At 33.7% G+C, this 16,126-nt stretch overlaps 2 protein-coding genes across 3 annotated transcripts; both read right to left on the bottom strand.

The window, feature by feature from the left end:
- Nucleotides 1–4,477: 4,477 nt before the first annotated feature.
- On the bottom strand, nt 4,478–5,689 carry LOC113398870 (carbonyl reductase [NADPH] 1-like). Its single transcript, XM_026637805.2, has 2 exons — nt 4,962–5,689; nt 4,478–4,735 (listed from the first exon to the last, which is right to left on the bottom strand). The coding sequence occupies exons 1-2, from the start codon at nt 5,593–5,595 to the stop codon at nt 4,536–4,538; spliced, it is 834 nt and encodes a 277-aa protein (XP_026493590.2). The 5' UTR covers nt 5,596–5,689; the 3' UTR covers nt 4,478–4,535.
- A 687-nt stretch (nt 5,690–6,376) lies between these two features.
- On the bottom strand, nt 6,377–15,820 carry LOC113398867 (orphan steroid hormone receptor 2-like). 2 transcript variants are annotated; one of them, XM_026637802.2, is made up of 11 exons: nt 15,563–15,820; nt 14,268–14,394; nt 13,735–13,884; nt 13,111–13,229; nt 10,451–10,559; nt 10,130–10,240; nt 9,607–9,714; nt 8,792–8,957; nt 8,194–8,386; nt 7,840–7,987; nt 6,377–7,478 (listed from the first exon to the last, which is right to left on the bottom strand). In XM_026637802.2, the coding sequence occupies exons 2-11, from the start codon at nt 14,389–14,391 to the stop codon at nt 7,246–7,248; spliced, it is 1,461 nt and encodes a 486-aa protein (XP_026493587.2). In that variant the 5' UTR covers nt 14,392–14,394; nt 15,563–15,820; the 3' UTR covers nt 6,377–7,245. The 2 variants fall into 2 exon arrangements, with proteins under 2 accessions (XP_026493587.2, XP_026493586.2); XM_026637801.2 differs by having other exon boundaries at nt 13,111–13,232; nt 15,563–15,819.
- Between the last annotated feature and the right edge of the window lie 306 nt (nt 15,821–16,126).

Below are 16,126 nucleotides of genomic sequence, written 5' to 3'. Positions count from 1 at the left end.
TTTCGAAATTGGTGTGTCAGAAAAGTTTACTCGATGAAATTGTTTATGTCTATGAATTCAGACGCAAGTCATTATCCGAGAATAGACAAAAAAATAATGTTAATCAAACCACCCTCCGTAATTCAACATTTTACCCGACTATTATTTAATTATTATATAAAAAATTTAAAACTAATCATATAATTTGATACTTTCATGTTTAGACTTTTGATAAATAACAATAATTTAACTAACTTTAGATAAGATTTTTTGATTATATTATGTAATAAGCGATATTTAAACTTCATTTTAATCGAATATACAACGGATGTCTTAATAATTATTGTTAGTTCAAAAGGTCGTATGTTAATGTTTTTTAATCTATGATTGTGATCTTTTAAAAGTATCATCTGACATTGGTTACCATGGCAACAAAAGGAATTGTCGATATTACATTACAGGCACAAGGGACATAGCATCTTCGCTCTCAAGTTAGGTGGAGCATGGGTGATGTAAGGAATGGTTAATTCTTCTTACAGCATCATTGTCTATGGATGGTGGTCCCCACTCACTATCAGGTGGCCTACTAAAATAGAAACATTTTTTAGCACTTAATCAGTTATACACTGATATGTTTCTTTGCCAATTTAACATTCAAAAGAACTCTAACCAAGATTTAAAGGTTTTCCTTTAGCCGTAATTCCTTAGTAATCAATTTTTCTAATCTCACATTAATTATATATATATTTACATAAGATTTTTTGCACTTGCAATAACAATATAACAATACTTTAATTTTCATATTACTCGGTTAAATTAAGAAGTCTTTACCAATGTTTTATTTCGAATGAAACATTGTGAAAATTCATTTGATATAGAATATAAATTACAAAATTATTAATGTTATAACTATTAAATATCCGTCTTTATATATAAGAATATATTAAATGTTTAAACATAGTCGGGTTTGTCTTGTTTGTCGACTTGGTTGATGACGTGTGTCTTGTAAGTTACGCTTAGTATTAGCGTTAATATGTCAAGAAAGGTGTTCAAATTGATGTTATTATCGATTCGAGTAGTTCGAAATGAGTTCGAGAGGAATACGATCGAAATTTTTAGTAGGGTCTGTGTAATAAGAATACATTTATAATCTGTGTAATTCGAGAATGTGCATTGTCTATGCTTCAGAGCTATGGTCTCTATAATTCCTGATTAAGAAACTAAATGCTTATTATAAATAACTTCTCGAATTTTAAGATAACAATTATTGCTAATGAAATATTTTACACTATTTAACATTATACTGGCAGCACGAAGGATGTGAGTGAGCATGGTAGATTTTTGTAAATATCTTTTTAATCTGTCCCCATAGCATAAACCAACTTAAATCGAAAAGCCCGTTGTCGGACTAAAGTCATCACTTTATATCTCATAGGTATTTAATATTTTTTTTATTATAGTGTTAATTTTTAAATAAACGTGTCAATGTCTATATTCTCTGTCCGTCTCCCTCACACGTGACTACCATAGTGTAGTTTATTTTTCGAATGGCAACACTTTGAGATTTGACAGTGACAGTTATGTCTACAATCTACTGATATACATCTCGTACTGTGATCCGATATCCTTTCATCAATAAAGGAATATTTTCGTAAATTTGTCAATATAGAGGTTGAGAAATACAATTGTTAATGGTTCTTAGTGTAATTTTTGTTTTAATAGTACTCTGCTTTAGCACAATTTATATTCAATTTTCAATGTTGCCTTTTATATTGTTTGCAAAAAATATCAATTTTTTACCACGCCAACAGACGCTAAATCAAAAACAGTTTTTTTTTTCTTTAAAATATTGTACAAGTTACTTTTTTCCGCAGCAAAATATGTACTAGCTACATCACTGCGTATCGTTCTGTGTGATACCTCTTGTATGAAAAATTGAAGATAATGTTTTTAATTTGAAAGTAATGAAGAAATCTGTAGAACTGAAATACAATATTATACAAAGTGAAACTGATTATAGCTTAAACTTAAAGCGATTGCAAATTCTTTGTTTTTTGTATTACGCTCGCTTGTTCGCACAGGTGTGGCCGTAACTTAATATAATATCGCTTTCGCTTTTCACTCGGTCACGGTCTTATAGAAGGCGATGTTTGATGATATTTTTCTAGCGCATATATTTGCCGGCTTTACCAAATACTTAGCATTTTTTTCTTTTTTTTTTTAATGTTTGATGACTCGTTAGGCAACAACGATTTTTGTCCTGCCGATGAGTTTTGGACATGTTTGTAATGTTCTTTTTGATTTCGTATTTTATCGAATCAACTTAAAATAATCTTCTTCGCAGATAAATATTTCGGTTTAAATTAAATTCTGTGGTCTGGTGCTAGAATGGTCAAAGGTTTTTGAGTGAAATGTTAACCATCTTTTGCCATTTCATATCATATCATTTAATTTTTTTTTTTTTACTAATACGGCGTAAACTTAACATCACTAATACCAACAATATTACACAAAAAGGCATATGTTATATAGAACAGCCAACTTCTGTTCACTGTTTCTATACTGATTATCAAAATTAAAGGTTATTGACATTGGTCCTTTTAGCACTAAGCTATAATTAATCGGAATGAACTTTTATAAGTTATCTGTCAAGAAGAACATTACAAAAACGAATATGACACAGATCTCTAAATATGACATTTTGCGATCCTAAAAGTGTTGCAATAGTCTTAATAGGTAAGTTTAGGTTACGTATAGAATATAACATGAAAAAAAAATTATATTAATAATATAGACATATATGTATCTTCGAAATGATAACTCAAGCCATAATAATATATTTTGGTATAAGGAGATAAAAAGTTAAATTTCTTAGTTGTATAGAAGTTGGGTTGATGGATGTCTTTTTTTTTCATTTTAAAGTTTTTGGTAGATACTTTCGAGCTTTCACGAGTCCACCCAGCTTTCGGGTTCGATCCACATTTAGATTACATCGCCCTGGTATTGAAGTATTTGTATGAATTCGAGGCGAAGATTTTCAAATGGACTTCCATTAAGACGTGTTTTACCTGTTGACTATTTTGTTTTTTTTTTTATTGTTTATAAACGTCATTGTAATGTCAGGAATTTGAAAAAAGAACATTTGAAAATGTTGGCCGTAGCAATAGTGAAGCGATTCAATCATTTTCGTTGGGATTATTTCATCGATATACGTCGCGTCACTACTGTTCCTTGTCATTGATCCATGTTAAACTAATGATAGCGTACCAAATTAATTTGATGGGATAAGAATTTCTATGGCCGCAGATGTGAAATCAGTTATACGTGAAATATACTATAAACTTTTATTGTTAATAAAAGTTTATAGTATATTTTTATTTCATTACATGTAATAAACTTACGTTATTTTGAAACTAAATCTGTTGTTTTCTTTTGATTTCCTTATAATTTATGTAATATAAGTTTACTTCATCTGTTAATTACTTAAATTGTAATTCAATAATAAAAAAAGCTTAAATGATCCAGTGGTTAGAACACGTGAATCATAGATCCTATCCAAAGGCGTTTTACTCGCCTTCAGCTCTACGGGAAACCTTTCTTAAAAACTCTAGAGCTAAGACTGCCAAGAATGAGACATGACAGAATAGATTTTTTTCATTTAATTAAAAAAAATATGTCTAAAACCAATGAGCCTCTGCTGTGACTGAAGGTAAAAGCTGAATTTGGACAAGCTCTTGACTAAATATATTGGATTTCATGTCATTTTTATCATAATTTTAATGCCATGGCAACACATATGAAAATATTTACATCGTCCTAATTAATAGACTATGCAATGTGCAAGTGTGCGATTTGATAATGTTGCGATAAAATAAAAGACAATTTGATTTATTAATATAATTTTATTAAAATAAACAAAAGGTTATTTATAGAGTTCACCATATACCCACTCATAACGATTTTATATATATTTTAACACTGCAGAGGACATTTAAGTGTAACAGATCACTAGGGAAAAGGAATGTACAAATACAATCTACCTGCTTTGTAATGTTCGTTGAAACAATGATACTCGCCTATACTTATATAGGCGAGTATCATGCCTTGAGCCTTGAGCCTTAGCTCAAGATCGTCGAAGCATACTAATTACCGTTGAATGTATATCTAGATAGATGTAAATAAGGAGTATAGTCTATTCCAATCGAGAAAGAAGAAATATAAACAAACTTTAGATTTCCGTTATTAATGAGATATGATAATAGCTCGGCTCTAATATCGACGGTTCACGGGCTATTTATATTAAGGGAGATTTTGGACACTTCATAGATCTGTGAGAGGAGATTTAGCTAATTAGGTTTTAGCAAATTCGATGATCTTATAATCTAGATTTTTTTTTAACTTTTGGTATCTTTAAAAGCAGAATTGAATTAGGCATTATGCAAAAAGATTGTTCCACAACCTTTGTTGAATATAAAAATAACTTTGCCTATCAAGATATGATTTTGCTTTTAATAACAAATGATTATACAAGTTTACTTCAATAAAGTCAGTATCGTTTAATAATTCTCTGTTGGTTTTGATCCCGACCAGCTGACTATCCGTTTGTCACACCAAACATATTCACCCTTGACTGAATCGGCAGCATCCAAAGCTAGAAACAATGGAGCCTGTGCACCCTCGTCTATAGATAATGGGCCTTTATGAGATGTCATATCGGTATCCACATAGCCGGGATGTACAGCATTCACTTTGATATCTGAAAATTAATGTGATAAATTATAATTTTACCTACACTTTAACTTACTTTACTTTCATCCCAAATTTCAAATGAGCCATAAAACTTTAATAAGTGTTATTATATACTAGCAGAGACCTACTGTTAAACCCACATTTGTTTGATGATTGTTTCACAATGTTATGAGAAAAAACAGGTATATACTCCCCATGATTTTTCTAAAATAAAAACTATGATGAATATTCACCTTTATCATTAAGAAGCCTCTGTTGTATCTTAGTCAATGCTGTCAATCCAACCTTGGATACCACATATGATGAATTTCCCCATGCAGCTGCCTGAGTGCCTTGTTTAGCTGCCTCTACATACTGACGCATTAGGTCTGAGAGCTCTGGTATGCTCAAATTAGGATCTTGGAATCGTTGCCTTAGTTTTTCGCTAGGAATACAGCTTAAATGACCACATGAACTAGAAATATTCACAACTCTAGCTCCATTGCGAAGTAATGGAAACAATATTTCGCAAGTAGAAACAACTGAGAAGTAATTAACTCTTAAGGTTTCTTCGGCCTGCACCGCTACTGGGTCTGGGGCGTTGCTTTTAAAAGCAATTGCAGCATTATTAACTAAAATATCTATGTTACCATACTTTGTCTTCACATAATCACGAAAAACTGTTAAGCTTTTAGGATCTGTGATGTCGAGTTGATGGTAGTTTGGGTTTAGTCCTTCTTTCTGAAGAGCAGCCACGGCTTCAGCGCCGCGTTTTTCGTTTCGCGATGTCAGGTAAACAATGCCCTCGAAACGTTTGCAAAGACCTCGAACTATCGCAAAACCGATCCCTTTGTTCGCTCCGGTAACCACAGCTATTTTTGAACTCATTTTTAATATTCTATTAATAGAAACAAAAATAAATCTGTCCTATCTTGTGTATAATGTAAAAGACTAATTTGGTTATGATGAATTATAGTTATCTAAAGTGTTTGTAACATAAACATCAGAGATAATATTACCTAGAGTATATAAACTTCATAGGGAATCGGCAAGCGGCTTTATGTAAACGATCCGATAACGTATCTGTAAATATGAAAATTGAAACACACAATTGTGACACAAGTAATAGCTGTCACACTTGACAATTGAGAATTGGTGTTGACATAATTTTAAAACTTTCGTCTTGTAACATATATATATATTTTAAAATAGCTTATACTGGATAAGTGTTGTTTTATATCCAACAATAAGAAAAAGTAAGCTAACAATCACATATTTATGTCTATAAAATGACGGCAACAGCAATTAAATGTTTATAAATTTATTTTTTAATTGAGAACAGATACATTTGTTTATGTATATATATATAAGGGTGTGTTCACAATTTCAGATAACTCTTAAAAATAAACTCTTGGATTATGAAATAATTAAATATATTTTTTCTTTTTCCTTACCTTTTTATGTTTAGGTTGCGGCGCGTGTGCATAACAACCTTATATGGGAACCCTTTAGCAAAGGGTTGAGTGTAGCTTAATAAAGACTATAAACACAGTGATTCTATTTTCTTTGATACTGTTTCCTTCTGTCTGACTTTATTTTTAAAATTAGTGAGACGGCCATAAATAAATAAAATAAAAAAAAATAAAGAGGCAAGAAGATAAGCAATCAATTTGTTTGATAATATTTTTATTAATAAGGCACTTATATCAACATTTACTGGGATTTTAAACAATTATAATATATCAATATTAAAAATATTTTTTCATTAATATTCTATATTTTTACAAAACTAATTAAAATGGACGGTAGCAGTCATATACTTACATTATAATTTACACCACTAAAGTTCTACTGTCCAACAATAGGTATTAATGTTCAAATATATAATAATATACTTGTATTGGACTTTAGAACTAAATCTTATATAACTAGTATACAATTTTGTAGTTAAAATAATTTTTTTAAGAGACTTCATCAATATTAAATCATCATCGTTAAAACATAGAAAGTGCTTGATGTGCGTAGGTGCTACACATGAAAAAAGTCTAATACTATTATCATTATGACGTCATGTGTGGATATTGATAACCCGTAAGAGTTAATTCGAGACTTCGCTCAGCCAACGTAAACACACTCTGCTAACAGAACTGACGTGTTGATGGCGTGAGCGGTATTAGATCGGGGTTAATTCTCTTCAGATCTCACGTTAATAATTACGGGTAATGTTTGCTTTGCTTTATTGATGGATCAAAACTTAAAATCATTCCATTTTTACTAATGTCTCAGTCATTTCAAATTATTCTTTTACAATATAATGAAATACATGTTATACAAATGTATAAACATCTTAATTTTACACAGGAACCTATATTTTCTTATAGCAATTTATAAATTCAATAAATCATTAAAATATCGTAATGAAATTAATAGGTAAAAAGGCGACATTAATAACTATATTAACTAAAATTATCTTATAAGCAAAATTATATGCAATACTTATGGAAATTGCCACCATACATTAAAAACCTACCAACCAGATCAACGTTCAGCATTAAGTAAGTAAGGTATAACATCATCGATACATACGTCACCGACAAAACCAACAAAGAACACATCCTCAATGAATGTTCCCGTAAATGTACGTAGAACGGGTAATTGCAGCAACAGTGTTGCCACTCTCTCATCATTTGGCTGGCAAGTGGTACGTAGAGAACGGAGCACTTTTGATTGGTAGTCTTGTAATTTACGTGTTAAGAAATCTGGTGCACCATCTGAAAGTAATTTTTTATACATCAGATAACAACAGGTATCTTAATCAAAAAATCTGGATCAGAAGGCAAAATATAATAATGACTTAATCGAGACATCAGGTTCACTTGGTGCTAGAGCTTTGTGCAAACTCGTCTGGATAGGTTATACAGCAATACTCAGTATTGTTGTATTCCAGTTTGGAGAGTGAGCCAGTGTAACTACAGGCGCAAGGGACATAACATCTTCGTTCCCAAGGTTGTTGAGATGAGAAGTGATTAATATTTCTTACAGTATCCTTAATATACCATAACCAATATCTATAGGCAGTGGAGACCACTTACCATCAGGTGGACATAAAAAACAAGTATTTAGTGTACTCACCAGGTGAAAAGAGGCACAGAGCTCGGAGATGCGCATGCTCCCGGTCCGAGACTTGCAGCTGTTCCATGTGACCGATGAACTGGTGCAAACGACACAGCATGGCGGACACTTCGCTGATACGCTCGTCGGAGTAGTCAGATATAGTTATCTGGAAAATAAAAACAGTTTAATTATACCAAATTATCGTCTTATAGTATGCGCTTTAATATAATTAAGTAACAAATTTTGTTATAATTGCACGGCACGGTAATACAATGTTGCAGAACTTCTTTACGTCTTTGTATCTCGTGTTTATGCACTTTTTCTATAAAAAATAATGAACGTTAAGCGCAACAAGTGTAATGCGTGGGTCACCTCAGGCAAGGGCAGGTCGGCGGCGGGCGGCGCGGGCGGCGGGCGCTCGGCGCGCTCGCGCAGCTCGGCCTGCAGGTGCGCCGCCAGCGCCGGCAGCAGCGCGCTCAGCCCCAGCGCGCCCGACCAGCGAGCCAGCCCGAGTACGAACAGCTCCGCCCAGCACTTGCGCAGCAGCGTCACTTGGATTTCGAATCTGAGAATTGTTTATCACTATAAGAAAGATAGACGAACGAATAGGATAGGATATGATAAAATATATGGGTAATATAAAATAAGCAATGAGTATACAATAATAATTTGTCAAAAGATAGTATTACAAATTGCAGTGCCATTGCAGTTCGGTATGTGTTGTGTAGTGTAGAGCGCTTTAGTGCAGTATTGTGTAGTTTATTGTGTGACGCGGCGACGGTGCGCGATGGTGCGGTATATTGGAGTCTAGTGCGCTATGCTAAAGTGAGACGTGACGTTGGTGCGCAAGGGTGCGGTTTGTTGTATTCTAGTGCGCTACGCTAGGGTGTGACGCGGCGATGGTGCGCTTCGTTATATTCCAGTGCGCTACGCTAGGGTGTGACGCGGCGCGCGAGGGCGCGGTACGTACGGCAGCGCGGCGGCGTGCGGCAGCGCCAGCAGCCAGCGCGCGCAGGCGGCGAGCAGGCGCGCGGCCGCCTCGCACGCGGCGTGCAGGCGCAGCGCGCCGCCGCCCGCCGGCGCGCTCAGCGGCAGCTGCAGGCTCTCCGCCGTGCTGAGGATGCCGCCCTCCGACCCTGACGACAGAATGCAAGTATAAAATTGATATCACGCGTCGTCGGCTGTCATACTGTGTAATGAACATGCGGTATCTAGCGTACTGTAAACCTATGCGCTACAGATTGAAGAAGCGAACCTTTTAATAGTTACTTTTTTCTCAGATTAAATTACATTACAGCATAAAATACATCGATATATATTGTATGAAAATTATATTCTTATGTTTAGTAGCGAGCCTTATTATAATACTTTTGTACTGACATATTTTTTACCAAAAGAAGAGAATGACCTATTAGTCGTCCTTCACTTATTTTTAGATATTATCTGAATAATATCTAAAAGTATATATTTTAGAGATATTATACTGCGATCTTGATTTCTTTGATTTTACATAAGTATTGCATTAAATATCACCTGACATATTCTTAAAAAAATATCATCGTTTTTTTATATATGTACGAGCATATATAAAATTTCATTTTCTTCGAGTATTTCCCAACAGCAGCTAAGCCCGGCCCGGTAGACGAGCTACTAATCTCTCAGGCAAAGTTTTTTACCCGACATAATTTCAGAAGCGTTCCGTCTCCAAGTACAACGTATAAAAATACTTTATAGACGTTCGAGCTCAATCAAGCAGACTTCGGTGTTATATAAGCGAGCCGGTACCGTCGAGCGCGTCGGTGGGCGCGTGCGGCGCGAGCGGCGCGTGCGGCGCCAGCGGCGCGTCGGCCGCGGCCGCGCCGTACGCCGACTGCAGGTACTCGTTTATGGCGCCTGCGGACGAGGCCGGATTTAAATTATGTCGTCTGCACGAATTCACGGGGTTAATCTCACGGGAAACCAGCCAGCTCCGCCGGACATATTATTGTGCACAAATGTGTGCGCAAATATGGGTGTACTCTCATGACCGAGAAGACCTACCCACTTCCAGCCTATCCTAGGGTCCGAACGAACTTAAAAATATTTTATCCTAATACTTTTCTTACAAGGACTAATGATTCGTCGTTTAACAACAATAATTTAAATTTAAAATGGTACCTCTCACCGTTTAATTGACAAAGAAAGATCCTTTATACCCTCTAATTTATCGTTACCTCGCTCAGATTAAACATCAAAAGAACCCGAAGTGTATCTTGGTATAGTAACTATTTACTTTATTAACTAATATGTATAGAAAAAATTTACTCACCAAATTGCCCCATCTTGAATAGATTCTTGGCGAGCTGAGTCTGCAGCATGAGCTGTTGTCGTCTCGCTCCCTCCACGTCAGCCGGTGTGCCAGCCCCGAGGTACGGTGACACTGACGAATATACATATAGAAGATTATAATTATATAATATAGCTTGTCATTGTAAATTATATACAGTAGAGTAAAATAGCTATATTGTATCAAGGAAAATGCACAAAAGCCATATATGATGGGTGACAGTGACCAAACATTTTCAAATATATTTTTTTTTGGTACCTTCGCCTAATATTGGCAGCCTTTAAAATATGAATATTTGTATACCTGGATTTCCTTTATTGAAGGCGACGGCGGCGGCCAGCGCGAAGTTGAGCGCCGGCGCGGCGGGCGACACGGCGCCGAACGCGTCGTTCGGCTCCTCCTTGGGATTTATCTGTTGAGCATAAAGTCAATAATATATCAAACTATTCTTGGAAACTTCATCAAAAAATACTCAATTGCGTATGTTATAATAACTGTAATGCCACCGTCCTACTAAAAGTTTTTTTAATGTTATGAGTATTTGTAATGTTTATTCATAAATCAAACACAAAAAATATTGACAACATTTTTCACATTAAAATTTTTCTTTATTCCTTATTCCGCACAAAATGTCTTAATTCTAAAAACAAATATTGTTGTAAATTTAATTTCATTTATTTAAATATACACTATAGTTGGCCTACTAAATTACTTATCTTGAGAAAGTAATACTATCGAAAATTACTGGCTATCGATAGTATCGATAGTATTGACACGTGACAAAATTATCGATAGACTATCGATAGTGGACTATCGATATGCAACACTAGTTTGAACGGCGTAAAGGAATTTTTCATTGGTTAATAATAGCAACGAATGCAAACGAAATTAGGTATTCATATTTAATAACGTTTAAAAAATTTAAGCCCATAGATGGCGTTGTTAAGTAGCTCACTAAGCTTACCCCCACTTAACTATATGAGATATAGAGAGGTATCTAATTTGTTAAATATAATAAATGTTAAAAATATAATAAGTATTTCATATTTGTCTGTATTACTTAAGTTGCCAAATAAAGTAGAAAAATCATCAAAATATTCTATATTCAAGAGCTATATCCATTATCCATGAACCCATCATAAGAAGCACTTTTGAATTATCATGTTTCAGTATTGAGTTCAGAAAATACATTCTATCAAGATGAACTGGCAAGAAACTCATTAGTTACACTTTTCCACTATTTTAATAACAGAGTTTGTATATAAATACATAATAATTTATATATCCTGCTTGGGAATCAGCAAATACTCCTCAGTCTACGTCCTTTTATAACAAATATAATATAATTTTTATTAATACTGTATCCCATCTCCTCTCGTCTTCCTTTCATCTTTATGCTGACGACTTGCAGGTCTACGTTTCTGCTCCCTTAACAGGTATCGGAGGGGCTATTGAGAGGCTGAACCAGGAATTGCATAAAATTTGTATTTGGAGCAAGACGTGCGGGCTTCTTGTAAATCCAGATAAATCGCAGGTCATTATTATTGGCAGCTCCAAACTACTTACTAAAGTTGATTACGCCAACCTACCTGCGATCATCTTTAACAATACGCCTTTGTCACTTAGCAGTTCTGTTAAAAACCTTGGTCTTCTTATCGATAATACATTATCCTGGACTGTGCAAGTTGCTGAAGTCAGTAGAAAAGTTTTCGCCACATTTCATTTGTTAAAACGTTGGAAACACTTTCTGCCCATTAAGACTAAAATCACGTTATGTCAAACTCTTCTACTTCCTATTTTGGACTACGCAGATTGTTGTTACACAAACATTACTGAGGACCAACTCAATAAGCTAGAAAGGTTACAGAACGTTTGCATCAAATTCATCTTTGGTCTACGGAAATTTGATCACGTCTCCGAATATCGGGCGCAACTTAAGTGGCTTACTATTCGACATCGTCGCAACTTGCACATGTTATCTCTTCTTTACTCTATCCTCTATAATCCTCTTCTTCCCGCGTATTTGAAGGAACGGTTCTGTTTTGTGGGTACTGACGTCAGCTATCCACATGAACTGCGGTCACGCTCTGACAACAAACTGTCACTGCCGGTCGCTCATACCCACTTCTATAGCGAATCCTTTACGATGACAGCTGCAAAGCTATGGAATACGCTCCCTACCGATATTCGTCAATCTGAGTCAATTTATATATTTAAAAATAGATTACATAAGTATTATTTATCTATTCAATCTGCGTAAATACTATTTCCTATATTATCATACTATTAGTATTTATTTATTAAGTATTATATTTTATGTACGTAAGTTTTATTTTTATTCTATATGTTTAGTATAACTTTCTGCTATATATATAATTTTATTTATATAATTATTTGGTATATATAATACATATGTATTTATTAAACTTATATATATGTATTTTGTTATATATTATTTGTATTATTTAAAGATTAATTTTTAGTTGTTTAAGAATAAAACATGCTTGTTTGCACCATCCCGTTTCCCACAGACAAATTCTTACTCTAAAGGGTTGTCTGTAAGAGATTGCTTTAAGCAATAAGACCGCCTTTGCACGCTTCTCTTTTTTGTTATATGTTCTTGTAATGTTATGTACACTGTATCTTTTGTCTTTTGTGTGCAATAAAGTGTTTATAAATAAATAAATAAATAAATAAATAAATAAATAAATATAATGTTGTATAGAGTAATATGGTTTATTTATCAATGGGTTTTTGTCATGATACTTAAATATGTAATGGTTCTTGGCTCTCATGATTGACGGGAAAACATTACCAGAAAATATTTCATCTATCGGATAAAATCATGCTACATATATCGACCAAATAGCATTGGAGCAATGTCGTGGGATATGTCCTACCTTGATGATGATGTTGTTGCACAACACTAGTACAGTATAGATTGATACTGCTTTCTCACTCACCTGAGCAGTCTGTGCTTGTCCGGCCAGCCCTAACAGCTTCGAGTAGGCAGCCTGCCTCTCGTGAGCCTCCCTCGCCTCGCCTTTTGATTTATCCACGATGGGCTTCCTCTCGTGTTGAACCGCTGTCATTACAGTGCAAGAATTACTGCTCGCCGAGTGTTTTTATTCACACAATAATATAAGGATGGAAATAAGAACAAAATATGTCTTATTAAACTGCTTTTTTTTAGTATAGACGGTATCACCTAACACCTAATGGTAAGTGGTCAAAACCGCCCATAGACATCGGTGCTGTGAGAAATATTAACCATTCCTTCCAAGCCCATACGCTACCAATCTTGGGATTTTTATCTTTAAGTAGAATGGGTTAGGTTGATCATCAAGTATAAAAAAATATATATAATTAATGTTGTCATAGGATGTAAGAATCATTGAATGAAGAAATCAAGCATTTTTGAATGATTAATATTTCAACTCAACCAATGTTTGGGAAAGCAGACTTCAGCAAGAAGAAATGGCAAAAAAGCTCATAGTTTTTCTTTGTAGTTTATCTTATTTAGTTCATAGTAACATCCATTAACAGTATTAAAGAAACTCTATATTATAAGAATGGCTGGTACTCACAATCGCTTCTCATACCACAAGCGAGACACTTCTGCAGTCGGCAGTACTGACACCGGTTACGGTGATGCTTAGTTACTTCACAGTTCATGCTGCCTCGGCACTGGTAGCCCAGCTTCTTCCTAATCGAACGTTTGAAGAATCCTTTGCAACCTATAAAGTAATATTTATATTTTTTATTAAAATTATTTTAAGAAGTCTACACTTTCAAATAAAGTCTCATGAACTATCAGGCATTTCCAGTACACCAAAAACTAAATAAATAATTAAACCAGATAAATAAGTAAAATTTACAATCAAAATCAGACGAATACTTTATAACAATAACAAAAAGTTATTGAAATAAACGATACACATATATATTTACTAATAAATGCATTTTTTTTTGTTGTCTCATTGACAAAACTATATAATACATACATATTAAACTTATACAAGATGCAACATTCAGCATGTACTATTCAGTTCCGCTGGCTTTCAATATAGACTACTGACATGTGTGAATTCAATGTTAAAGTATTCTATATTTGTTTTACCTTCGCAGCTAATAGCACCATAATGTCTGCCCGAAGCTCTATCTCCACACACAATACACAGTTCCAGTCCCCCAACCTCATTGCCTGCGCTATACTTCATTTCCATTTGGTCTTGGGCCTCCATGACCTGAAAATCAGAAAAGAAACAATTAAATACAATCTTAAAGTTACAAATATAAGAGAAGAGAAAAGAATGTTCAAAACTTGAGTAAGCTAAAAAATAGCATATCTTTGACACCAAAAATATTCTCCATTTATTGTAACAATGCAGCTGTACATACCACAAATTATTTTTTTATATAGTATTATCATAAAATATTTATATAATAAAAATACTATATTCCATATCATATTAATGGCAAGAGGAATAAAAAAAAAAGAAACCTACATACATATTGCATACATAGATAGATATTGTATGCAATTTAAACCCGCATTAGAGCAGCGTGGTGGAATATGCTCCATATCTTCTCCTCAACGGGAGAGGAGGCCTTAGCCCAGCAGTGGGAAATTTACAGGCTGATTATGTATGCAATTTGCTAATAGCACTGCTATATCATGTACCTATCAAACAACTTATTTTTTTTCTAAATATCATATTGAATACCTTGAGTATTTAAGCCTCTACCAAGGATGCAAATCAACTCAAGGTATAATTTGTGTGATTTGTTATGTCAATAAAATAATTATCACCGAGTAAAGCTTGCAATTAAACAGAAGCTTTACAATATTTTTCAAGGTATTTACTTCAAATCAAAAATCTACCATTGGTTTCAGAGAACTTTATTTAATACCTTTAATGAAAGAATATTTTGTCAGTAATTTATGTTTACAATACTTAAATATTATTTGATATGACCTGGAAAAACAAATCATTTCCAAGGTGTACTATCATGTATAAGGTCATTAATTATATTATCTTTAGCACACAAACATTCTTAACCCATTGTTTATAACTATATTTATTGGCGTGACCTATTAATAATAACTTTACATAACGTGAACTGTATTTTGAAATAGTTTATTTATCCCATATAACATTTATAAGTAATAATAATGATTTCATTGTTGTTTAATTTATAATTATCAGATGAACTTGCATTGAAAGCGATCATCGAGATTACGAAAGATAAATTCAAGCCTTTCACTTGGGTTGAGCTTTTGGTATTTTCAACAGGTTGTGCAGTGTAGAGTGGGCGGAAGAAGTTTACTCTTGAGGAACATTGAGATCGGTATGTTCACTGATGTAGAACTACACTGTAGGCCTACATATAACAGTTATTATAAATTCTTACCTCCTATAACTATGATAATTATTACCGATGATTTCTATTGTTTCACACTGCTCTAAATATTACACTAAAACTATAGGCATAGTTTTAAATATTATTTATTATTAAAACAATATTTTGTAAAAATAAATAAACACGTTACATGTCCACAGATCGCTGCTAAATTACAGCAGTATAATGAACACGCAATAGTGCAATGACAATGATAAACAAAGATGGCTAGGCTGGCGACAGAAGACCTTGAGCAGACGTAGAGTAAGCAGGGTTGCCAGCAGAGTCAACTTTATTTATAGTGGTTTGTGCTAATTTGTGAAATTATTTAAAGTAAAATCTTTACATAAAATCTAATAAATCTTTTCATTAAACTTTCAATTACTTCTTGTAGCTATTATTGATTCTTGTAGTTTTTAAGCGATCAATTTATTCTCAAGAAGAAGTTATATAAAAATATACATAATGCTTTATTGGATTTTTTCATAAGACATTGTTTTCTGTCAATATTTTCCTATCATAAAACTTTCATTTGAATATCAATTTAATAAAAATATTATTCAACTTATTATTGTT

The sequence above is a fragment of the Vanessa tameamea genome, chromosome 26 (genome assembly GCF_037043105.1).
Source record: "Vanessa tameamea isolate UH-Manoa-2023 chromosome 26, ilVanTame1 primary haplotype, whole genome shotgun sequence".
NCBI classification, from domain to species: Eukaryota; Metazoa; Arthropoda; class Insecta; order Lepidoptera; family Nymphalidae; genus Vanessa; species Vanessa tameamea.
This window is presented reverse-complemented; position numbering and strand designations above follow the sequence as displayed.

Coding starts and splice junctions, on each gene's coding strand:
- LOC113398870 (XM_026637805.2), bottom strand. CDS start 5,595: ATGAGTTCAAAAATAGCTGTGGTTACCGGAGCGAACAAAGGGATCGGT. Junction 4,736..4,961: donor GAGGCTTCTTAATGATAAAG/GTGAATATTCAT, acceptor ATTAATTTTCAG/ATATCAAAGTGAATGCTGTA.
- LOC113398867 (XM_026637801.2), bottom strand. CDS start 14,391: ATGGAGGCCCAAGACCAAATGGAAATGAAGTATAGCGCAGGCAATGAG. Junction 13,885..14,267: donor TGGTGCTATTAGCTGCGAAG/GTAAAACAAATA, acceptor ATTACTTTATAG/GTTGCAAAGGATTCTTCAAA. Junction 8,387..8,791: donor CCGCACGCCGCCGCGCTGCC/GTACGTACCGCG, acceptor AACAATTCTCAG/ATTCGAAATCCAAGTGACGC.